This window comes from Arabidopsis lyrata (genome assembly GCF_000004255.2).
Source record: "Arabidopsis lyrata subsp. lyrata unplaced genomic scaffold ARALYscaffold_1, whole genome shotgun sequence".
NCBI classification, from domain to species: Eukaryota; Viridiplantae; Streptophyta; class Magnoliopsida; order Brassicales; family Brassicaceae; genus Arabidopsis; species Arabidopsis lyrata.
In genome coordinates this window covers 28,921,909-28,942,153 of record NW_003302555.1, presented here as the reverse complement: position 1 = coordinate 28,942,153, position 20,245 = coordinate 28,921,909, and the positions used below count along the sequence as shown (strand labels likewise).

The 20,245-nt window shown below is 35.1% G+C and overlaps 7 protein-coding genes across 7 annotated transcripts; 4 read left to right on the top strand and 3 right to left on the bottom strand.

Moving 5' to 3' along the window:
• The first annotated feature begins 618 nt into the window (after positions 1–618).
• On the top strand, positions 619–4,058 carry LOC9327849 (oligouridylate-binding protein 1A). Its single transcript, XM_002894431.2, has 12 exons — positions 619–985; positions 1,311–1,372; positions 1,470–1,572; positions 1,677–1,753; positions 1,838–1,899; positions 1,996–2,083; positions 2,268–2,343; positions 2,433–2,463; positions 2,751–2,870; positions 2,962–3,047; positions 3,142–3,318; positions 3,473–4,058. Exons 1-12 carry the CDS (start codon positions 866–868, stop codon positions 3,722–3,724), a joined length of 1,254 nt encoding a protein of 417 aa, XP_002894477.1. The 5' UTR covers positions 619–865; the 3' UTR covers positions 3,725–4,058.
• Positions 4,059–4,237: 179 nt separating this feature from the next.
• On the bottom strand, positions 4,238–6,676 carry LOC9327848 (dormancy-associated protein homolog 4). The gene is made up of 3 exons (XM_002891740.2): positions 6,323–6,676; positions 4,508–4,601; positions 4,238–4,431 (listed from the first exon to the last, which is right to left on the bottom strand). The coding sequence occupies exons 1-3, from the start codon at positions 6,582–6,584 to the stop codon at positions 4,404–4,406; spliced, it is 384 nt and encodes a 127-aa protein (XP_002891786.1). The 5' UTR covers positions 6,585–6,676; the 3' UTR covers positions 4,238–4,403.
• A 223-nt stretch (positions 6,677–6,899) lies between these two features.
• LOC9330538 (trihelix transcription factor ASIL1) lies at positions 6,900–8,499 on the bottom strand. The gene has a single exon (XM_021014934.1). The coding sequence runs from the start codon at positions 8,226–8,228 to the stop codon at positions 7,101–7,103; it is 1,128 nt and encodes a 375-aa protein (XP_020870593.1). The 5' UTR covers positions 8,229–8,499; the 3' UTR covers positions 6,900–7,100.
• Positions 8,500–8,630: 131 nt separating this feature from the next.
• On the top strand, positions 8,631–9,676 carry LOC9330537 (17.4 kDa class III heat shock protein). Its single transcript, XM_002894430.2, has 3 exons — positions 8,631–8,885; positions 8,976–9,198; positions 9,279–9,676. The coding sequence occupies exons 2-3, from the start codon at positions 8,992–8,994 to the stop codon at positions 9,543–9,545; spliced, it is 474 nt and encodes a 157-aa protein (XP_002894476.1). The 5' UTR covers positions 8,631–8,885; positions 8,976–8,991; the 3' UTR covers positions 9,546–9,676.
• A 1,324-nt stretch (positions 9,677–11,000) lies between these two features.
• LOC9327847 (epithiospecifier protein) lies at positions 11,001–12,172 on the top strand (the record flags this gene model as incomplete). The annotated part of the gene is made up of 1 exon (XM_021010562.1): positions 11,001–12,172. A coding segment is annotated over one exon (999 nt), but the record flags the coding sequence as incomplete, so codon positions are not given.
• An 87-nt stretch (positions 12,173–12,259) lies between these two features.
• On the bottom strand, positions 12,260–14,116 carry LOC9330536 (inactive GDSL esterase/lipase-like protein 25). Its single transcript, XM_021014933.1, has 5 exons — positions 13,769–14,116; positions 13,585–13,700; positions 13,184–13,384; positions 12,845–13,097; positions 12,260–12,770 (listed from the first exon to the last, which is right to left on the bottom strand). Exons 1-5 carry the CDS (start codon positions 14,001–14,003, stop codon positions 12,394–12,396), a joined length of 1,182 nt encoding a protein of 393 aa, XP_020870592.1. The 5' UTR covers positions 14,004–14,116; the 3' UTR covers positions 12,260–12,393.
• A 3,554-nt stretch (positions 14,117–17,670) lies between these two features.
• Positions 17,671–19,887, top strand: LOC9330535 (GDSL esterase/lipase At1g54020). The gene is made up of 5 exons (XM_021014215.1): positions 17,671–17,985; positions 18,557–18,675; positions 18,759–18,959; positions 19,036–19,288; positions 19,387–19,887. The coding sequence occupies exons 1-5, from the start codon at positions 17,736–17,738 to the stop codon at positions 19,716–19,718; spliced, it is 1,155 nt and encodes a 384-aa protein (XP_020869874.1). The 5' UTR covers positions 17,671–17,735; the 3' UTR covers positions 19,719–19,887.
• The last annotated feature ends 358 nt before the right edge of the window (positions 19,888–20,245 follow it).

The following is a 20,245-nucleotide window of genomic DNA, read 5'->3' as shown; positions in this document are numbered from 1 at the left end:
CAAATACTTGGAAATCATAGTACTTGTTCGATTTGCAAGTTAAAACTCCATTGGTCATTGTATTTATAATGTTAGTGATCTTCTAAGAACAGTTTGTTGTATTAATTTTAATTTAAAATTTGTTGGAATATTTTTTTGTATTGGTATGATTTAAAATTTATGATTTTCTCTAATTTTTGAATGATTAATGATTCACTATTATGTGCTAATTTGTTTTGTGTAGAATTTTCTTTATTGACTATTATTGTTTTATATTGATTTTCACTATTAATAGTAAAACATATATTTTTTTGAATGTTTTTATTTTTGTTGAATTGTTGTTTCTATTAAGTGAAATATATATATTTTATATTGAACAATCAATGAATCTGATATATAAATAGAAGATAAATAATCTTAAACGAAATACTTAATTAATTGAAAAAATGTTACAGCCAACGTAAAGTCTCATTATTGGGACTTTAAAAAAACTAGTACAATTAGAGAGAAAGAAAAAAGAATGGACTGTTAAAGCTGTAGAGAAAAAAAAAAAAGGAGTGAAAAATCTGATTGGTAAATAATTCACTGTAAAAACTTTTAAATATAGTAAAAATCTTTACAGCATCACACCAATTCTATCTCTCTCTCTCGAAGAAATCGTCATACTTCTATAAATGGTCACTTGTTTCGTACGGCCTTTCTTTACTCCTTCAGAGAGAGCGTGCCATTTTTATTTTCTCTTTCTTCTCTCTTTTTATTTTCTTTTTTTTTTCCTTTTTTTTTTTTCTTTCTTCTTCTTCTTACTTGATTTTGAACCCTAGCTTAAGGGGAATTTTCTCGGGAAAACAAAGAGATATTTTATCGCAGTGAGAAAGAAAGCAAAAAAATGCAGAATCAAAGGCTTAAGCATCAGCAACATCAACAACAGCAACAAGCTATGATTCAACAAGCTATGATGCAACAACATCCTTCTCTTTATCATCCTGGTGTTATGGCTCCTCCTCAGGTTTTTGATCTATCTATATTCATTTTCTTTCTAATTGCTATTTGGTTTTTTAAACCGGGTTTGATTCGGAATTAGGGCTTGTTCTCTAATTCCGATTCGTGGGTTTTAATCACTGAGCTCTGTTACCTAATCTTATGAATCTCTCTGGCTAATTATCGTGTAAAGTTTTGAGCTTTTGATTGTGAGCTTGTGTTTCGTGTTAGTAATTCGGTTTCTCTGCTGATTTGTGTTTGATTTTGATGGTAATGGTAGTTTTTCGTGTAGAAAAGGAGTGGTTTTTGCTACTTGCTCTGCAATCATCTCTTAATGTTTGTATTTGTTGCAGATGGAGCCTTTACCAAGTGGAAACCTTCCTCCTGGTTTTGATCCCACTACTTGCCGTAGTGTGTGAGTGTGTTTTGATTTCAATGGTTTTTTCTTTCTTTCTTTCGCCTTTTGGTATAATGCAGAGTTTCAACGTTTAAATTGTTCTCTGATATTGTAGGTATGCTGGCAACATTCATACGCAGGTCACAGAGATTCTTCTTCAAGAGATTTTTGCAAGTACTGGTCCTATTGAAAGCTGTAAACTCATCAGAAAGGATAAGGTGGAGTTTCGAAAACCGCCCTTCTTTTTTTTATTCGAATGAAACGTTTCTGTATTGTTCTCCAAAAGCTAACTTCTAGACATGAATGTTTCACACTTTTACAGTCATCATATGGATTTGTTCACTACTTTGATCGAAGATGTGCTAGTATGGCTATAATGACTCTTAATGGAAGGCATATGTAAGAATCTGACTTTGATAGTTCATGCTCTTCTTAGTTACTTAATTCATTTTTTCTCTTAGATTTTAATACTGGATTTCACAGATTTGGACAGCCTATGAAAGTTAATTGGGCCTATGCCACTGGTCAAAGGGAAGATACATCAAGTAAGTTTTGATTAGCACGGATTGATTGTCAAGGAATTTCTTTTTGTTTTTTGAGTGAGGCGTGGTGCTGAATGGTTTTGTTTCCATGAAATGCAGGTCATTTCAACATTTTTGTTGGAGATCTCAGTCCAGAGGTTACTGATGCAGCATTGTTTGATAGCTTTTCTGCCTTTAATAGCTGCTCGTAAGTTCTTGTGCTTGATCTTCTGATTTTAGTTACTACTTGGTTAAAACAGGAAAATTTAGTTACACAACTAAGCTGTACACATATATCACTATGTATTACAAGATATTCTTTATTGATTAAGCTTATTTGTCTGAACAGTCCATCAGAATCTTTGATCTAATATCTGTTTATTATTACGTAGGGACGCAAGAGTAATGTGGGACCAGAAAACTGGACGCTCAAGAGGCTTTGGGTTTGTTTCCTTCCGTAATCAGCAGGTTTTGTATCCTTTTAATCATGGGTGACTGTTTGTTTTAGCTCCATTCATAATTTTACATTGATTTTTAAATGTTTATGTAATTTGCAGGATGCTCAAACTGCCATAAATGAGATGAATGGTAAGAATTATCATATTGGTCTTAGAGTTGTATGGTTTCCTTTTGTGAACTTTGGTTTCGACATGCTGATACTTCTTATGATGCATTTGGCTGTATAATATTGTGGCTAGAAAGGATAAACTTGGTCAGGAAAATTCTGTGTTTTTGTAGCTTATTGGTGAACAACTGTTGAAGTTATCTGTTACCTGTGTCGACCAGGCGCTGTCTCTAGAATTAATTAATTTTCTTGATTCCAAGCACTTAGTTTTGCCAGTACTAGAACAGTTGTTTCTTTTACCTCATCTCAGGTAAATGGTTAAGTAGCAGACAGATCAGATGCAACTGGGCAACAAAAGGTGCTACTTTTGGCGAGGACAAGCATAGCTCTGACGGAAAAAGTGTTGTGGAACTTACAAACGGCTCTTCAGGTTTTCGTTTGTTTACTGTGCAACTTCTAGAATTTTCATTTTCTGCAAATTTTCATGAAGATTACATTTGTTTTAACACTTGATTTTGCAGAGGATGGTAGAGAGCTGTCAAACGAAGATGCCCCTGAAAACAATCCTCAATATACAACTGTCTATGTAGGAAACCTCTCTCCAGAAGTAAGTTGTCAACTTAACGAATTGTTCTGAATAAACTCTGCAACAGCTCCTGGCTTTTTCGTTTTGCGCTTCGTGACAGTTGTCAATCTTGCAGGTAACTCAGCTTGATCTACACCGTCTATTCTATACCCTTGGTGCTGGAGCGATCGAAGAGGTTCGTGTCCAGCGAGACAAAGGGTTTGGTTTTGTGAGATATAACACTCATGACGAGGCTGCTCTTGCTATTCAGATGGGCAACGCTCAGCCTTACCTCTTTAGCAGACAGATAAAGGTATTTACTTCGGTTATGATAACGTAGATCTAACTGTTGTTGCATCTTTCTGACTTCTGTGGAGAAGTGTTAGACAACCAAAGTCTGCTCGTAATTGGTTTTTACCACCAGTTTTCCCCTAAACCCATTTCCTTGTTTCTGTGATTTATTGCAGTGTTCATGGGGAAACAAACCAACTCCATCAGGCACAGCCTCAAACCCACTTCCCCCACCAGCCCCGGTCCCAGTCCCTGCTCTGTCTGCAATGGACCTCTTAGCATATGAGAGGCAACTGGTTCTAGCCAAGATGCATCCTCAGGCTCAACATTCTCTAAGGCAAGCAGGAGCTGGAGGAAGTGCAGCTATGTACGATGGTGGCTTTCAAAATGTAGCTGCGGCCCATCAGCAGCTCATGTACTATCAGTAATAAACTCTCTTCACTGTCTCTGAGATACTTTTTTTCTTTTCTTTCTTTCTTTCTTCTTAATTTTATCACTTTCTTGCTTTTTTCTAGACCTTGTTCAAGCGTCTTTATGTATGTGTCTCTTTCATTTAAAGCTGTTGGTTTTATTTATGTATGCAGAGCTTTATGCTCAGTTTGTAACCTATAGGTTTTACTTGGATTGTAAGCCAAGCAATAAGATAACATCAAATAAAAGGGGATTTGGTTTTCTGGGGTTTATGTTGTTTGTGGTTCTGTAATGATAGATTTGAAACATAGTAATTTGTCGGTTATAAAAGTTGTATAGTTTCATTTCTCATTAGTACATTGTGTCTGACCTTTAATTTAACTAGCATCAAGTGTTTTGTCGACGAGTGTCCTCTATTATGCAGCAAATTGTACAATTAAGGTTTTTTATTTGTCTTTGTCGGTACTAGTAGAGACTAGAGAATCTTGATATAAGCTTTAAAGTTTCAAAGATTAGAGGAAATTGGCAGGGGTTCAAGTAATCTTTTTAAGACCCTGTAATAGAAATGGATACTTTGTTTCAAGAGACATTACATTTGATACTGACCTTATCAGTAAATATTTACATAATTACATGTATAGGTTATTTATATTTACACAAAAACCCCGTATGATGTTTCTCTCTCGGCTTGTTCATTCAACGGTCCAACGCGTTAATCACAATCCTGCATATACACAAATATAATATAGGTACATACATGAAGGGAATTGATTAGGAAATGAAGTGATGGAGATAATTACCATTCATAAGTGGTGAGACTTGCAGCATCGTCTTCGCCGGAGGAAGGGATTTTACCGGCAGTGAATGGTCCCAAATCATAGCATGGTGTCCCAGCTGCATCAAATATGGTTTACCCAAATGTGAGTACTAAGTCTTAATTTTGTATAGCATACTCTATTCGTTAATGATTTTCTAACAATCAACATTCATTTACATAGTTAGCATAACTTTTAGTTATTTTTGTACATGATTAACTTGCATTCCATTCCCATACATACAAAATTCAATGCAAGTTATGGCCTGTTCGTTTCTCCATTCAGATGGATCATCTGGATGGAGATGAAGAATGATGTTCGTTTTTTGACAATTTAACAGAGTATTTGGATGAATCAGTTGGATGGATCATTTGAATGAGTTTGTAATTTTAGGCAAATTTGTCAAACTCATCTGGATGAACATGATTGGAACATTTGGATGGAAATGATTCAATCAAAAATAAGAAATGACAAATATACCCTCATTTACAATCATATATCAAATAATTTTTATTTTCCATAGATTTCTCATTTTATATCTAAAAATCACATATTTACACCAAAAAAATATCTAAAAATCGTGAAATCAAAGATTACCATTTTCCGTCAAAATTATTTTTTTTCCCGCCAAAACCGTAAAATCATGATTTTTGATAGAAAATTATAGAATTCGTCAAAACCGCAAAATCATAGTTTTTCGCCAAAACCGCCAAAACCGTAAAATCAAATTTTCGCCAAATCATGTTTTCCCGCCAAAACCATAAAATCATGTTTTTCCGTCGAAACCGCAAAATCATGTTTTTCCGTCAAAACCGTAAAATCATATTTTCCCTCCAAAACTACAAAATCATATTTTTCTCTAAAACTGTAAAATCATATTTTTCCCGCCAAAACTATAAAATCACGATTTTGGCGGAAAAATTACGGAATTATGTTTTCCCACCAAAACCGAAAAAATTGAAGAATTACATTTTCCATCAAAACCGTAAAATCATATTTTCCCGCCAAAACTATAAAATCACGATTTTGGCGGGAAAATTACTGAATTCTGTTTTCCCGCCAAAACCAAAAAAATTGAAGAATTGTGTTTTCCACCAAAACCGTAAAATCATATTTTCCGGCCAAAACTATAAAATCACGATTTTGGCCGAAAAAATATGGAATTATATTTTCCCGCCAAAACCGAAAAAATTGAAGAATTGTGTTTTTCACTAAAACCATAAAATCATATTTTCCCGCCAAAAGCACAAAACTTAATTTTCCTGTAAAATCATATTTTCTCGCTAAATCAAATTTTCCCGCCAAAACCGTAAAATCATATTTTCTGGCAAATCATATTTTCCCGTCAAAACCGTAAAATTATATTTTTTCGCCAAAAACGTAAAATTAATTTTTATATGTTAAAATCATAGTTTGAAATTATTTATTTGTAAATATATTTTAGAGCAATAATTAAATTAATATAACTAAGATTAAAATTAAAATATAATTAAATTAAAAGTATGGGTATTTTAGTCATTTTTTTGTTAAAGTCATCTAGATGCAAATGAAGATTTATAAAAATTAAACAAACAAACAAAAATTCATTTAGATACTCCATCTAAATGAATATCCAAAAATTGAAACGAACAATATTCAGATGGAGCATTTGGATGAAACATTTAGATTAACCATCGGGATAGAAATGTCAGATGATCAAACGAACATGCCCTTAATCATGTACGTTTTTACCGCCATAAGTTTCTCGTTGTAATTGTTAATTAGTAATTTTTTTTAGAGGAAGAGAGGAGAAATAAATACGGGTTAAAGGCGTCCCAGGGTTGCTGATTGACCCAGTTGGAGAATCCGGAACACGATCCGGATCCATTTTCAATTTACGGAGACCACGGACATTGTTATTCCCCTTGGTAACCATTATGCTTCTGGTGACTTGATCGCTTGAGAGAGAAGGAGGAGAAGATCGGACGGTGGATAATGAATCGTGCTTTCTCAATTTCCCGAGACCATTGTCCGGCGTCGGTCCGGCCACCGTTTCATCCCACAGCTTGTGTAGGAACCCCATCCGATCAACAAATTTATCCAAAAATATATAACAATATTTTTTCTAATTATTTCGGGTTTTTATTTGATTGTCTCTATCTTCTTTTTTCCTTTGCAATGAAAATGGTTTTATAGAGGAAGAAAGAGAAGCATTGAATATTTTTAGTGAGGTTAATTATAAGCTTTGGCTTAATTAAGGAGATTTTAATTGAAGGATAAAGATGCTGACTAATCCAATCAATAGTCTCTAATCTCATTGGTGAATATTCTATAAGTTGTGTCTTAAGCTAGAATCACAAACTACTAGTTCAGAATTCTTCTACTAAGATTCAGAGAGTTTTCAACAAGCTATTCAAGTTCAAAGCTTTTTAATTTGCCCATGTTTCAGACACGATGGATAAACAACAACAACAACAACATGATAATGATAAATCAGAGTCATAACTTCTACATTTACACATCCCACAAGGTAACAACAACATCGAATCCTAAATCCAGCTTATCATAGCAATATCATAGGAACATTTGTGTTCAATTGTCAGCTACTTACATTGCCGTTATTCTTGCCATTGCGATCATCATCGTCAGCGATCCTCCTTTCTCCTCGCTGCCTGCTCCTCTCTTCCTCTTCTTGATTGTTCTGTGTTATCTCCAATTGAGTTTTCAAGAACTGCATTCTCTGCAACTCCATCTCTTTAGCGAATTTCATCCTCTCCTTTTCCAGTTGCGCCATTAGCTTAAGCTTAGCCGTTTCCGCCTTCTCATAAGCTTCCGTAAATCCAAGTATCGCCCTCGCCACATCTCCAACTCCACTCCCTCCATCTCCACTCTTATCCACCTTCAACCGCTTGGGCAGATGAAACGAAAGCGGTTGAGGCGGTTGCAACGGTGGCAGACTCTCAGCAGAGTCAGGAGAAGCCTCAGGTTCAGGATCAGACTCAGACTCAGTCTCAGAAGCACTTCGTTTCCTAAAATGCCAACGCATCGAATTAGAGCTTCTCTTCAAATCCCCTCCTTGCACAATCTGATTTCCTTTAGCTTGCCGTTTATAAATATTCGAACGGAGACCTCCTCCCATAGGAGCCTTCTCCGAAGCTTTCGAAGAAGCAACAACTGTCGTAGTACCACCAATCAAACTCTCAAGCTTCTTGAAGAAGACCCATTTACTAGGTCCATCACCAGAAGCAATCTTAGCTTTCTCTTGCTTATACTTCTTCTTCACCGTATCAATCCTGTTCTTACACTGTATATCAGTTTTAGGGTATTTGCATTGACGACTCTTGTTCACAATCTCAGCTACTTCTTTCCAATGTTGTTGCTTCAAAGTTCCTTTACCTGGTTCAGAGAATCGATCTCCCCAAGCGTCGATTAGAACCTTGGTTGCTTCTTCGCTCCAACAATCGTCTCTTCCTCCGCCACCACCACCGCTTCCTCCTCGTCCGTTTCTGGTATTACCGCTACCACCACCGGTTACAGAAGGAGTATGAACCACTAACGCTAAAGCGTTCCTCGACGGAGATTGAGAAGAAACTAGCGTTTGTGGTTTCTTCACGACGGCCACCGTAACGTCGTTTGTTGGTAAAATCGGCGGAGAAGGAGGAGCTTGTGGTGAAAGAGAAGAATCTCCCGGAGATGGAATTGACTGAATCTCGTCGTCGTCCTCCATGAAAGTCGACCGATTGCTTGAATTTTGAGATTCGGAGAAAGTGCAAAATTTTGGATCTGAGATTCGCTCACCGGCGAGGGGATAAGGTCACCGGATAGGTAATCTCCGTTATTGACCCGATGGATATGAGAAATGACGAAAACACCCTTCACTCTTTTCTTTAATAACGAAAAAGCAATAACCGTGAGTACTCGTATGGTTTTATGGTAAATTGACATATCGCTATAAGGTATTTATGCTTTTGCCATTTTTTTTCGTTTGGAAGAATATTGACTGACGGATTTCAAAATTTGTATAATATAGTTTTTTTCTTCTTTTATTATTCAGTTTGGACAAAAAAAAGTAATATTATTGTCTTGTCTATAGTTTGGTTAGGTAGGTAGACAAGACTCAAACTAAAATAGAAAGAAAGACATAAATTAAGTCCAATGGGCTTAAATGGGCTGTAAATAACTTTCAAGGCCCAATAAAAAAAGAGATATAATGACGTGGAAGCTTTTGAAACAGCTCAAGATCACTAGTTACTTCTAGAATTGTTTCTCTGGAACTTTCTAGCTCACTGGTGTCTTCTCACTATATAACAATGGAGCGACAAATTTCAAAACGTATCAAATCGAAGAAGAAGATTCAATTAGGAAGTGTTATCGTAATTCCCAGGTAAAATATTCTCTTCTTATATCGAATTTTTTCCGGGAAAACTTTCAGAATCGTTGATTTTAAGTTTTTAACTTTTTTGTTTTCGGGCAGTTATTGATCGGAGAAGATGAGTGCTGTTGCGATTAACCACTTGTTTGGATTACCGGAGACGATCGAGAAGCTAATTCTCCCGATTTCCCGTTCCGGCGAAGGTAATAACGAGAGTCGTGGAGGAGGAGGAAGTAACAACAATATCCCAATCGACATTTTGGAATCTTCCAAAGAATACATATTTTATCTCGATATCCCCGGAATCTCCAAATCCGATATCCAGGTATTTATATCATCCTATAGAAATGTTGAAATGATTATGGAAATTAGGGTTTTTAATTTATGAATTGGGGATTTTATTAGGTTACTGTGGAGGAGGAGAGGACTTTGGTGATAAAGAGTAATGGGAAGAGAAAGAGAGATGATGATAATGAGAGTGAAGAAGGATCTAAGTACATTAGACTTGAGAGGAGACTTGCTCAGAATCTGGTTAAGAAGTTCCGATTACCGGAAGATGCTGACGTGGCTGCTGTTACGGCCAAATATCAAGAAGGGGTTTTGTCAGTTGTTGTCAAGAAGTTACCGCCTCAGCCGCCGAAACCTAAGACTGTTCAAATCGCTGTTTCTTGATGGGCAGTTTCTGTTTTTTTTTTTTTTCCCCTTGTGTGTGTGTTCTCTAGTTTGTTGGATCAACTAATGAATGAATAACAGTATATATGTTTAATGCAAATAAAATCTGAGAAGAAAAGCTGGCTCAATAACTTATAAATTATTGTCGACATTATCTCACGATGTCATAAGATACCCAAAAGGCATCGGATTCTACCGGAATTTTATGGAATCTGAAGTTATATTACTCTGTTTGAAAGAGTAACAGGGGAAGTGACAAAACTTTGTTGCTTGACGTTGCCAGGCATTTTCGAGTGCCCACGCAAACCGACCGTATTGAAATGATAGTAACAAAGGATCTTTGATAAGACAAGTGTTTCCTTGACCTTATACTGCCGATCGATCCGAAGACTATACAAATGACAAAAGACCCAACACCGATACATGCATGCGGTTGTGATGACGTAGCAAAACGTGGACGTTTAAACGAGAATGGCGTGGCTTGCCTCTGCCGTCAATAGAGTTACCACGTGTGGTAAAACTAAATTTTTTATAGGAGTAAATTTGCAGTGTAAAGATTGTTATTTAAAGTTTGTAATTGGATGAATGGGTAATTTTAAAGTTAAATTTATTGTTTGGATAGTCTTCATTATTCATTTAATACAAATTTATAGTCTTAAGATATAATTTCTTTTTGCTATAATGTTTTGTGGATATTGTGAAATATGTAAAACTCAAAATAACAGTTTCAAACATACCTAGATGACAAAAAAAAAAAAAAAAAGTTTCAAACATACCCCAAAATTACGAATGTCTTGACACTTGCCGACTTGCGTAGTTTTTTTTAGCTTATAAATAGAACACATTAGAAGTAAGAAGCGAGACACACAAATAAAGAAAACATAATTTGGATTTGACAGAAAGATTGAATATGGCAGATATGGCTGCGACTTTTCAAGGCGGGTGGATCAAGGTATATAACTATTTAATCAAGAATTCTTATTAAATTGTTAATTCAACTTCTCACAAGTTCATAATTTTGTAATATAAACTTTATATTGGTTAAATTCGATATTGATTAGCTATCCTTCGCGGTCACTGATTGTTGTATTCACAATGGCTGGACACTGATAATCGCAATTCGTTATCATGTTCGTATCCGTGCATGTGATAATCACATTATTTATCCAAAAAAAAAAAAAAAAGTAATATCCACTGTTTTAAAATTATAATGTTCATATACGCGAGAAAAAACATTGTGATAATCAATTAAATAAAATATAAAATTGACTCCATGCACATAGCCACGTACGTATAATAAGTTAACAACTAAATAGTCCCCTCAAAGTTAAAACCAAAAAAAAAAAAACAATGGAGGTCACGGATCTGAAAAGGCACGAGGTCATGCCAGTTTCCAGACGAGAAAATTAAACAACACACATGGACGCGTCATCATCGTATCTTGCTTTTGATTAACAGGTGGAGCAGAGAGGAGGAAAGGGACCAGGACCAAGATGTTCACACGGCATGGCGGTGATCGGAGACAAACTCTACTGTTTGGGAGGCGAGTTAAAACCAAACGAAGCCATCGACAAAGACCTTTACGTTTTTTACTTCAACACTCACACCTGGTCAATCGCTCCGGCAAATGGAGACGTCCCCCGCATCAGCACTTTCGGCGTCCGTATGGTTGCCGTGGGAAATAAGCTCTATGTCTTTGGAGGCCGCAATGAAAAGCGCGAGTTCAGCGACTTTTACTCGTATGATACGGTGAAAAACGAGTGGAAGTTCCTGACAAAGCTCGATGTTGAGGGAGGACCCGAGGCTCGTACTTTCCATTCGATGGCTTCAGATGAAAACTACGTGTATGTATTCGGTGGGGTGAGCAAAGGCGGCGGGTTGATGAAAACTCCCGAGCGGTTCAGAACGATCGAGGCGTATAACGTTGCTGATGGGAAATGGGTTCAGCTACCAGATCCTGGAGAAAACTTTGAGAAAAGAGGAGGTGCGGGATTCCTTGTGGCGCAAGGCAAGATTTGGGTGGTATATGGGTTTGCGACTTCGAGTTTGCCTGGAGGAAAAAGCGACTACGAGTCTAATGCTGTGCAATTCTTTGATCCGGCTCTCGGAAAGTGGACAGAAGTAGAGACTACAGGAGCAAAACCTTCCGCGAGGAGCGTGTTTGCACATGCAGCAGTGGGAAAATATATAATAATATTTGGAGGTGAGATCTGGCCAGACCCAAAGGCACATTTAGGTCCAGGGACGTTGTCTAACGAAGGTTACGCGTTGAACACTGAGACATTAGTCTGGGAGAAGTTTGGAGGATGCGATGAACCGGAGATGCCACGCGGTTGGACCGCCTACACCACTGCCACCCTCTATGGAAAGAATGGCCTCCTCATGCATGGCGGAAAGCTTCCGACCAACGGCCGCGCTGATGATCTCTACTTCTATGCGGTCAATTCAGCTTAATGCGTGTTAAGGTTTGGTTGTTTGTGTGGCTCGTCAAGTGTTAATTATTACTAGTATGAATAAATAAAGAGCCAATTTTATGTGTACTCTGTTTGAATTTGAAATATGGTGTCATTGTATTACGTACGTGTTTAAATAAATTAGTGAAATTGTTGTATACAAATTTGTCCAGTTATCATTTAATTGTTCACAATGGTCTTAAATTTTATGTTTTAACACTGAGTGAGACAAGCCTAATGGGTTATATTGGGCCTAAATGGACTTAATAAGGACGATTGTTACCCTTGTTTTATTACTAAACAAAAATAGGATGTTTCCTTCAGTTTTCTTGTCTAGTTTCCTTGTTACACTAGCTCTTATACTCTCTGCCTTAGATCATATTGTAACCACAATCTTATATCATAAAGGAGCTAGCTTTGTCAACTTGATAAAGCCAATGATTCGCCATCTCTGATTCCATCTTCTTGATATCATAGAGACTCTCAATGTTGCTCTGTCTCGGTCTCATGGCAGCCATAGCTTCCTGTATATCAGCTAAGATGACGGTAAGTTCTAGAGGAAGGACCATAAGCTCCCTGATATTGTTCGGTCCAATCACTTCCGGATCTGCTCCCCACATCAAATGCCCGACTTGAAGGTTCGCTTCTTGCGTCAAATGCTTACCGTCAAAGAAGATATACTCTTCAGGCTTGGCACATACATTTTTAGCAGAGCAATCGCTCCCGTTGATAGAGCCAGTTCCACAACAAGCAGCGATTCCTGTCTCGAATGCTGCATCAGACAAGATAGATGTCAAAACTTTTGTCAAAGGTTATATATGGTGAAGATGATGATAAAAGACTTACTGTAAGTCTTAGACTTGATAACTCTGTTTTGGATCGAGCTAAAGAAGTCGTAAAACGAGTACTGGAAACCATTGAGTTCTCGTGAAAGTTCAACCAAGAGCTGCAAAAGTTTCTTGTTATGCAAAGCAGCCATTTCTGAAGGCAATTTCACGCATTCTTGAACATTTCCGCTTGCTTGTTTCACAGCCGGTAAGCAACCCAAAGGTGCCAAGTTCTGGAACGCAAACTTCCTTCCGCCTGACCCGTAAACCACCTGAAGTTCGATATCCGAAAACAAATAAAAAATATTTAGAACTGCTAATTCAAAGCTTAGATATTGTAGCTGCTGCGAGTTTTAACCTTTATTTCTGCTTTTAAGGTAGTGACGACTTGATCAACAAAAGCTTGTTTCTGATCATCTGATGGACTTGGATTATTCTTAGCATAGTTCAAGTAATCATCAGAACCGATGTAGAACAAGTAGATAGCTTCAGAACGTGTTTGATTTGTCCATTTGTTCTTGTTTTCCAAGAATTTCCTCACTTGTTGTGACAAAGTCATCTGTAAAAAAGTCATTCAAAGATCTATTTTTAACCTAAAATTCCTTACAGATTTGACCTAATATTATACTTTTGCAGTCTCAAATTTTAGACTGTTTCTAAATAATAAGAACCAAAAAATGGAATCCAGCAATTGAATTTAATTACTACAGAGAAATTAGCTAATAAGAGAAAAAAAAAAAAAAAAAAAAAAAAGCTGACCGTCTCTGGAGGAGAGCCGAGTACAGAGGCGTCGGCGATGGCGAAATTAGCTCCGTGAGAAAAATCCCCCGTGGTTAGGAGAATCGGAAAGATTCGAGGAATTCCCATGAAATTAGCTATATATAAAAAAAACACAAATGAATATATAGTTACTAGATTTTTGAAGTGAGATAAATATAATTACCAAGATAATCAGGAACGATAGAACCATCGGACCACCGTCCGGTGGCTTGTCCTACAGTGACTCCATAAGGAGGAAAGCTTGCGTCAACTCGGTTCTGAGAGAGGAACTGTTTGTTTCCGGCGTCGTAAAGACCATCGCCGAACACAAAAAGCGTCTGAGCGAAGGAAACGGTGGGAAAGTGAAGAAGAAGAAGAAGAGGGAAGAGTGAGAAGAAGTGAGATTTGAGAATCGCCATTGAAAGATCGGTAAGAGAAAGCTTCGACGGTGGTTAGCTAGAAATTACGGTGAATGAATCAAAGCATTGATCAAGCCACGTGACCAACGTTCCCATTTTTAAATTTTTTTATTACAAGTAGACTTTTCTTCGTTAGTCCGTTAGTAGTGGCATTATTTTATTTTAATCGATATATAAAAGTATTTCACTTTATTTAATAATAACTTCATTTTACATCGACTTCCATGTGAACAAATGAATAAATTATTCTTGTATTTATAAAAGTTTATAGTATTTATAAATTGATCAGATATATTATTCGTTTCTTGTTTGTATATCGATTAACTTTTAAAAACTTTTTAATCTTCTTGATAACCATAATAACCATGTAATAATAATATTAAAACAATGCATAGATCAGATCAGATCTCGATCTGATATATGGAGTAGAGACAAAGAGCGAACCAAACACGAACCGGACTATACCGATGATTTTGGTTTGGATCTTGTCTTGCTGGTGTGGTCACCTAGGAACTCTTTCTTTGTGAGATAGTCTCAATCCATTATAGGAGGAACCGCTTATCGTTGTCTCGCTTTGCTGCTTCGGTTTGCTTTGTGTAAGGCTTTCCAGTCATGGTTTTGATTTGGTAGGTATGGAGTTTGTGTTAGATTCCAGATTTAATTTGTTGAGTTTCTTGTTTTTAGTTATCATTTATTCCCAGCTTGTTTCCCTGTAGTTTAGGGCTTAGTTTCTGAGGATTAAAGTCCCGCCAACTTAGTTTCTGAAAGTTAAAATCCCGTATACCTTTGTATTCCGACAACGTATTCCACTCTTATTATATAATCATCGAAAAAAGAAAAAAGAACAATGCATTATACTATGTTAGCTAATAAAATATAATTATAAGTAATTTCTATTAATATATAGCTTTAATTATTTTTATCACGAGTTTGTCGTATTGTGGTACTGTAGTATATATGTTTAACCTTCTTTGTGAGCCTGAGAGCATCAGCAGTGGTGTATTTGTAGGGATAGATGTTAATAAATTTATATTAATATAATAAAAAAGAGAGAGAAGAGAGAGATAGAGAGATAGAGAGAGATAGGGAGTGTGAAGAAGAGAGAAGAAGAGCTTACCAACCAAATGCTCCCACGTGGCTCACATTCGGGTGTTATCCCACATTTGAACTGTGTAACTTTTCCAACTTTTGCAATATTTTTTGTTTTAAAATTACTCACCCTCGGGTAAAGAGTGTATCACTGCTTGTGGTCTGAGGATGTAACTTCATTTATGGTTAAGCCCCATGTGCTCACCAGGCCCGGCTTAGCACATGTGCTAGGAGTGCTAGGGCACATGGTCCTAGCCTCCTAGGGTCCAATTTTTTTTTTTTTTTTTTCATAAAAAATCCCAACCTTTTTATAAAATAACCAACTAAATAAAAAATTATACTTTAAAAATCCCAAATTTTGTTAAAAACAATATAAAAAAATCCAAGTTTAAGAAAATAATATTTCTATAATTAAAAACAACAATTATTTGAATACAAATTTGGTATTTTTTTTTTTAAATTATAATAATAGACAAAAAAAAAAAATTTATCTAAGGGCCCTTAATTTCTTTGGGACAGATCTAACACCGGGTCTCGTCAATAATTGAGCCGGCCCTGGTGCTCACCTCAATGGCGACATTTGAAAATACTAAATATTAGTCAATTACTGATTGGCAATAAAAATATCGCTTCCACTTATGTTATGGAAATATTTTTTTTTCTTCCAATTTCATAGAAGTATCATTTTAACATTTGTTTTTGCTTTTCAAATGGGTTGTTTTGTATTTCTGATGTAGTTTTTTTAATTATTATCTTCATTTCAGCTTATTACTTAGAACTTTTTTTTATCTGAGTGAGATAGTAGAAATTTGCGTAATTATCTTAATTTATATGAAACATATCTTTATAACACTCTTAATTTGCGTATTTTTTACAAATCTACTATTTTAACTAAACTTATACAGTATATTTATAGGTGTAGTCCATAACATTTTATATTTACTACGGAAAAAAATTGTCGCTACACAATAAATAAACATCGAATTCTTTGATGGCTTTTCCAATCTTTTGAAGAATAGACTTTACATATAGTCACAATGTACAACTTTTGTTTGCTTGCTTTCAATGTTTACATGCTTTTAAGGTTATTGAAAAATGTGAACACATAACACATGCATGGTGTTGGTGGTGGTTGAGAAATAAAAGAATGTGAATCACAATAGCAGTCTCCCTTTTAACTAACTGGTTGTTCTTCATGACTTATCTTTTAACTAATACTCCCTCTCTGTTTTACAAAGAATGTTATTTTAGAGTTTTGCACACAGATTAAGAAAACATTAATTTTTTTGTTTTTTCTAAACAAAAACATCATTAACTATATACCTAAACATAATCTGCCCAATAGTAAAATAATATGCAGAATACTAATAGTCATAAAACATAAAAAATCATTAAATTTTGTATTTAAAACCTAAAACGACACTCTTTGTGAAACAAAAATAAAACCTTAAAACGACATTCTTTATGAAACGGAGAGAGTATTTCATAAAAAATACAAACTTTAATTTGCGCTTTATCTTGTCACAGCTTTTTTTTTGAAACTTTTCGTTATCCTGTCGCAGTTTGATCGACCTGTGATTTGGGTTTCTTCGTTGTTTTTTATATCTCTAATATAATATAAAAATTTTGAATTATATCAATTTTTATTGATTTTATAGAGTTTCAAGCATGGATAATTAAGAAGAAGAACAATCTAGAAAAACTATAGGTGAATTTCATAAATAAGTAAATAACAATTTTTGGAGTTTAGTTAAGGTTTTAGAGCTTATATATATATATATATATATATAGGATAAATGACGTTTCTTAATTTATTGTGTTGAGTAGAGTTGTTTAGTATGTTGGCAGACAAAATGATATTTTCTCTAGTTTTGTTGGAAAAAGGAAAAAGGACAAATGTCTATAATTAGGTATAGAAGAACAGTAGAAGTGGAGTTAGTTTCACTTTCAATTGATATAAGACATAGCAAAAACGTGAGAGATTGAATATTCACATAGTTGTGATTTTCTCTTTCTAACATCGATTTTACATGACATTAAACTTTTTTAAAAAAATTTAAGTTCCATTAATTTTTTTAGTTCTATAAATATGTCAAAGCTCTAACGTTTTAATTTACAATATATTTATATTTTTCTAACGTTTATATTTTTATTATTCATTCCAAACTTGTTTCTTTTTTCTAAACTGAGTTTGCTTATTAATCTTTGGATGAATTAATTACGGATTTTGCCCTATTTTATAATGGCATTTATGAATTTTGTCCTTTTTGGATAGTTTATGGATTTTGCCCTTTTTTAGGCTCTAAAAATATGATTTAACATGCGTTTCATTCCTTATGTTTGGGTTTAGTCGGTTCCATTTGTTTTTAGGGTTTAGTATTTGGTATAATGTACGTATTTTTGCAAAAAAAAATCATAAATACGTACATTTTTAAGTGTTAAAAAAAGGCAAAATCCATAAACTATCCAAAAAGGGCAAAATCCATAAATGTTATTATAAAAAAGGGCAAAATCCGTAATAATCCCATCTTTGGATTATAAAGATCATTTAAAAGCTCTTTTATTTTCAAATATTTTACAATATAAATATATTAGAGGACTGAGGAACTTATTGTACCTTAACATTATTCTGCTTAACTGAAAATGGAGTGTAGTTTAGTGAGTGTACTAGGAATATTATTGGTATTTCCTCTCTTCCACAATCTTGTCACCGTCTCCGGGCAGAATATTCCGGCGGTGGGTTTGTTCACATTCGGAGATTCCAGCTTCGACGCCGGAAATAAAAAGTTCCTCACTAGTGCTTCACTTCCTCAAAACTTTTGGCCTTACGGTAAATCTCGAGATGACCCTAAGGGCAAGTTTTCCGATGGCAAAATTGTCCCGGACTTTATTGGTAAGTTTATAAATTTATCTTTGTTTTAAACTTTTTTTCAAAAGGAATCAGATTTTCATTTGATCTTTATAATCCGAAGACAACAATATAGTGGACAACATATATAATTTGTGGATTGATGCTTATTTGTTAGCTTAGCTATCCATCATATCAAAATTCTGTCCCAATATAGTTGTTAGATATACTTAAATCAATAAATAATTTTAAAATGAGTGCAATTAAAAAAGCAATTCAAATGTAGGAAAAAGGTTCAATATTGCAAACTATTTTATAATGTGTGAAAATTTGATAAATGTAACGGACTAGTAATTGTTTTTCAAAGGTCTCAATTCGAATTAGCCTTATTTCTTTAATATTTTAACTACGTATACACGATGAACACGTTCTTTATATAATATTATAATGCATATCATTTAACCATTAAGAAATAAATTAGCTTAGTTTTCTTTATAGGTATTCGTTTTATATAATTATATAAAACTCTGTACTATATTTAATTACTAAAGGAAATTTTTGATTGGTAAGTGGTAACTAAAGTCTTATGACATTGATGGGGGTGAATAAATCACAGCAAAATTCATGGGGATTCCACACGATTTACCGCCGGCGCTAAAACCCGGTGCCGATGTGTCACGAGGAGCCAGCTTCGCCGTCGGGTCCGCTTCTATTGTTGGATCACCAAGAGATTCTGTAAGCTCGTTTAATCATATCTATAAATATTTAGTATCATAAAGCATTAATGTAATAATTACAAAATTCACAATTTTTGGTAGTTGACTCTGAATCAACAAGTGAGGAAATTCAATCAGATGATATCAAATTGGAAAGTGGATTACATTCAGAAATCAGTGTTTATGATTAGCATTGGTATGGAAGATTACTACAACTTCACCAAAAACAATCCTAATGCTGAAGTTTCGGCTCAACAAGCTTTCGTTACTTCTGTCACTAACCGATTAAAGAGTGATATCAACGTAAGTATTTTCATCTCTAAAGCTAATCAAGAAAAAAATGAGTCTGACGTATATGTTAATATAATTTTAATTGCAGTTGTTGTATTCATCTGGAGCTAGTAAATTCGTCGTACAGTTGCTAGCGCCATTAGGTTGTTTACCGATCGCAAGACAAGAATTTAAAACCGGCAATGATTGTTACGAGAAACTCAACGATTTGGCCAAACAACACAACGCTAAAATCGGAACGATGCTGAACGAAATGGCGGAAACTAAACCGGATTTCCAATTCACCGTTTTCGATTTCTACAACGTTATTCTTCGTAGGACACAAAGAAACATGAACTACCGTAAGTTACAATTGAAAATCTACACGATGATTAATATCGTTATATGCGTAGACTTTGAACCGACATTAATTAATACTTGTTTTTCTATGACTAATCAGGATTTTCCGTGACAAATATATCGTGTTGCGGTGTTGGGACGCATAATGCATATGGTTGTGGTTTACCTAACGTGCACTCGAAGTTATGCGAATATCAAAGATCGTACCTTTACTTCGATGCACGCCACAACACAGAGAAGGCACAAGAAGCGTTCGCTCATCTTATCTTTGGAGCCGACCCAAATGTTATCCAACCTATGAATGTTCGTGAGCTCATTGTCTATCCTGTTAATGAGCCTATGCGTGAGTTTTGGGAGGATCCAATGGAGGAGAAGTTATCATTAGTCGACGACGTTGACGTCGATCCTAGTGGATCTATCTACCTTGTTTAGTTCTTGAGCATAATTTACTATTTTCTATCTCTATATCACGCACGAGCTCTTGGAAGCTGTAATGCGTTGTTCTTAATTTGTTGAGAATTAAAATAATAATGTTATCCTCAACTCTGTTTTTTCATAAGAAAAATCTCAATGGGTAATGCGACAAACTTGAGAATATGAACCAAAGCGTATCCAATGAGGCAATGACCTGCTTTGTGCTCAGATCAGACAAGTTTCGGGCCACACGTACTCCATTAGAACAAAATGATAAAATTTGGTGGAATCATTTTTTTTGCAATGAATATATACATGTAGTCAAAATGATTGGTATAAAAGCAAGGAAAAGTAGAGCTTATAAAGTTCTAGAAGCTAAGTTTTACATCTGGCTCTGGGGCCGGCTAATATGTATATGTTTAATTTCATATGAAATTTAAACCAAGAATCATGATATTTATGTAATAGATGAGTCACAAACGAGACCTTCTTCATATAAAATTAAACTTACCTACCCTCACGTAAGCAAATTTGTTTTATCTAGT

Excerpts from the sequence above, each read along its gene's own strand:
- LOC9330538 (XM_021014934.1), bottom strand. The coding sequence starts at position 8,228 with ATGGAGGACGACGACGAGATTCAGTCAATTCCATCTCCGGGAGATTCT.
- LOC9330536 (XM_021014933.1), bottom strand. The coding sequence starts at position 14,003 with ATGGCGATTCTCAAATCTCACTTCTTCTCACTCTTCCCTCTTCTTCTT. Across the intron at positions 13,385-13,584 it reads TCGGCTCTCCTCCAGAGACG|ATGACTTTGTCACAACAAGT; the intron begins GTCAGCTTTTTT and ends ACTTTTTTACAG. Across the intron at positions 12,771-12,844 it reads TATCAAGTCTAAGACTTACA|CATTCGAGACAGGAATCGCT; the intron begins GTAAGTCTTTTA and ends TGTCTGATGCAG.
- LOC9330535 (XM_021014215.1), top strand. The coding sequence starts at position 17,736 with ATGGAGTGTAGTTTAGTGAGTGTACTAGGAATATTATTGGTATTTCCT. Across the intron at positions 17,986-18,556 it reads AATTGTCCCGGACTTTATTG|CAAAATTCATGGGGATTCCA; the intron begins GTAAGTTTATAA and ends AATAAATCACAG. Across the intron at positions 18,960-19,035 it reads GATTAAAGAGTGATATCAAC|TTGTTGTATTCATCTGGAGC; the intron begins GTAAGTATTTTC and ends TTTTAATTGCAG.
- LOC9327849 (XM_002894431.2), top strand. The coding sequence starts at position 866 with ATGCAGAATCAAAGGCTTAAGCATCAGCAACATCAACAACAGCAACAA. Across the intron at positions 986-1,310 it reads GTGTTATGGCTCCTCCTCAG|ATGGAGCCTTTACCAAGTGG; the intron begins GTTTTTGATCTA and ends TATTTGTTGCAG. Across the intron at positions 1,900-1,995 it reads TCAAAGGGAAGATACATCAA|GTCATTTCAACATTTTTGTT; the intron begins GTAAGTTTTGAT and ends CATGAAATGCAG.
- LOC9330537 (XM_002894430.2), top strand. The coding sequence starts at position 8,992 with ATGAGTGCTGTTGCGATTAACCACTTGTTTGGATTACCGGAGACGATC. Across the intron at positions 9,199-9,278 it reads TCTCCAAATCCGATATCCAG|GTTACTGTGGAGGAGGAGAG; the intron begins GTATTTATATCA and ends GGATTTTATTAG.
- LOC9327848 (XM_002891740.2), bottom strand. The coding sequence starts at position 6,584 with ATGGGGTTCCTACACAAGCTGTGGGATGAAACGGTGGCCGGACCGACG. Across the intron at positions 4,602-6,322 it reads CCCTGGGACGCCTTTAACCC|CTGGGACACCATGCTATGAT; the intron begins GTATTTATTTCT and ends TATTTGATGCAG. Across the intron at positions 4,432-4,507 it reads AGTCTCACCACTTATGAATG|GATTGTGATTAACGCGTTGG; the intron begins GTAATTATCTCC and ends GTGTATATGCAG.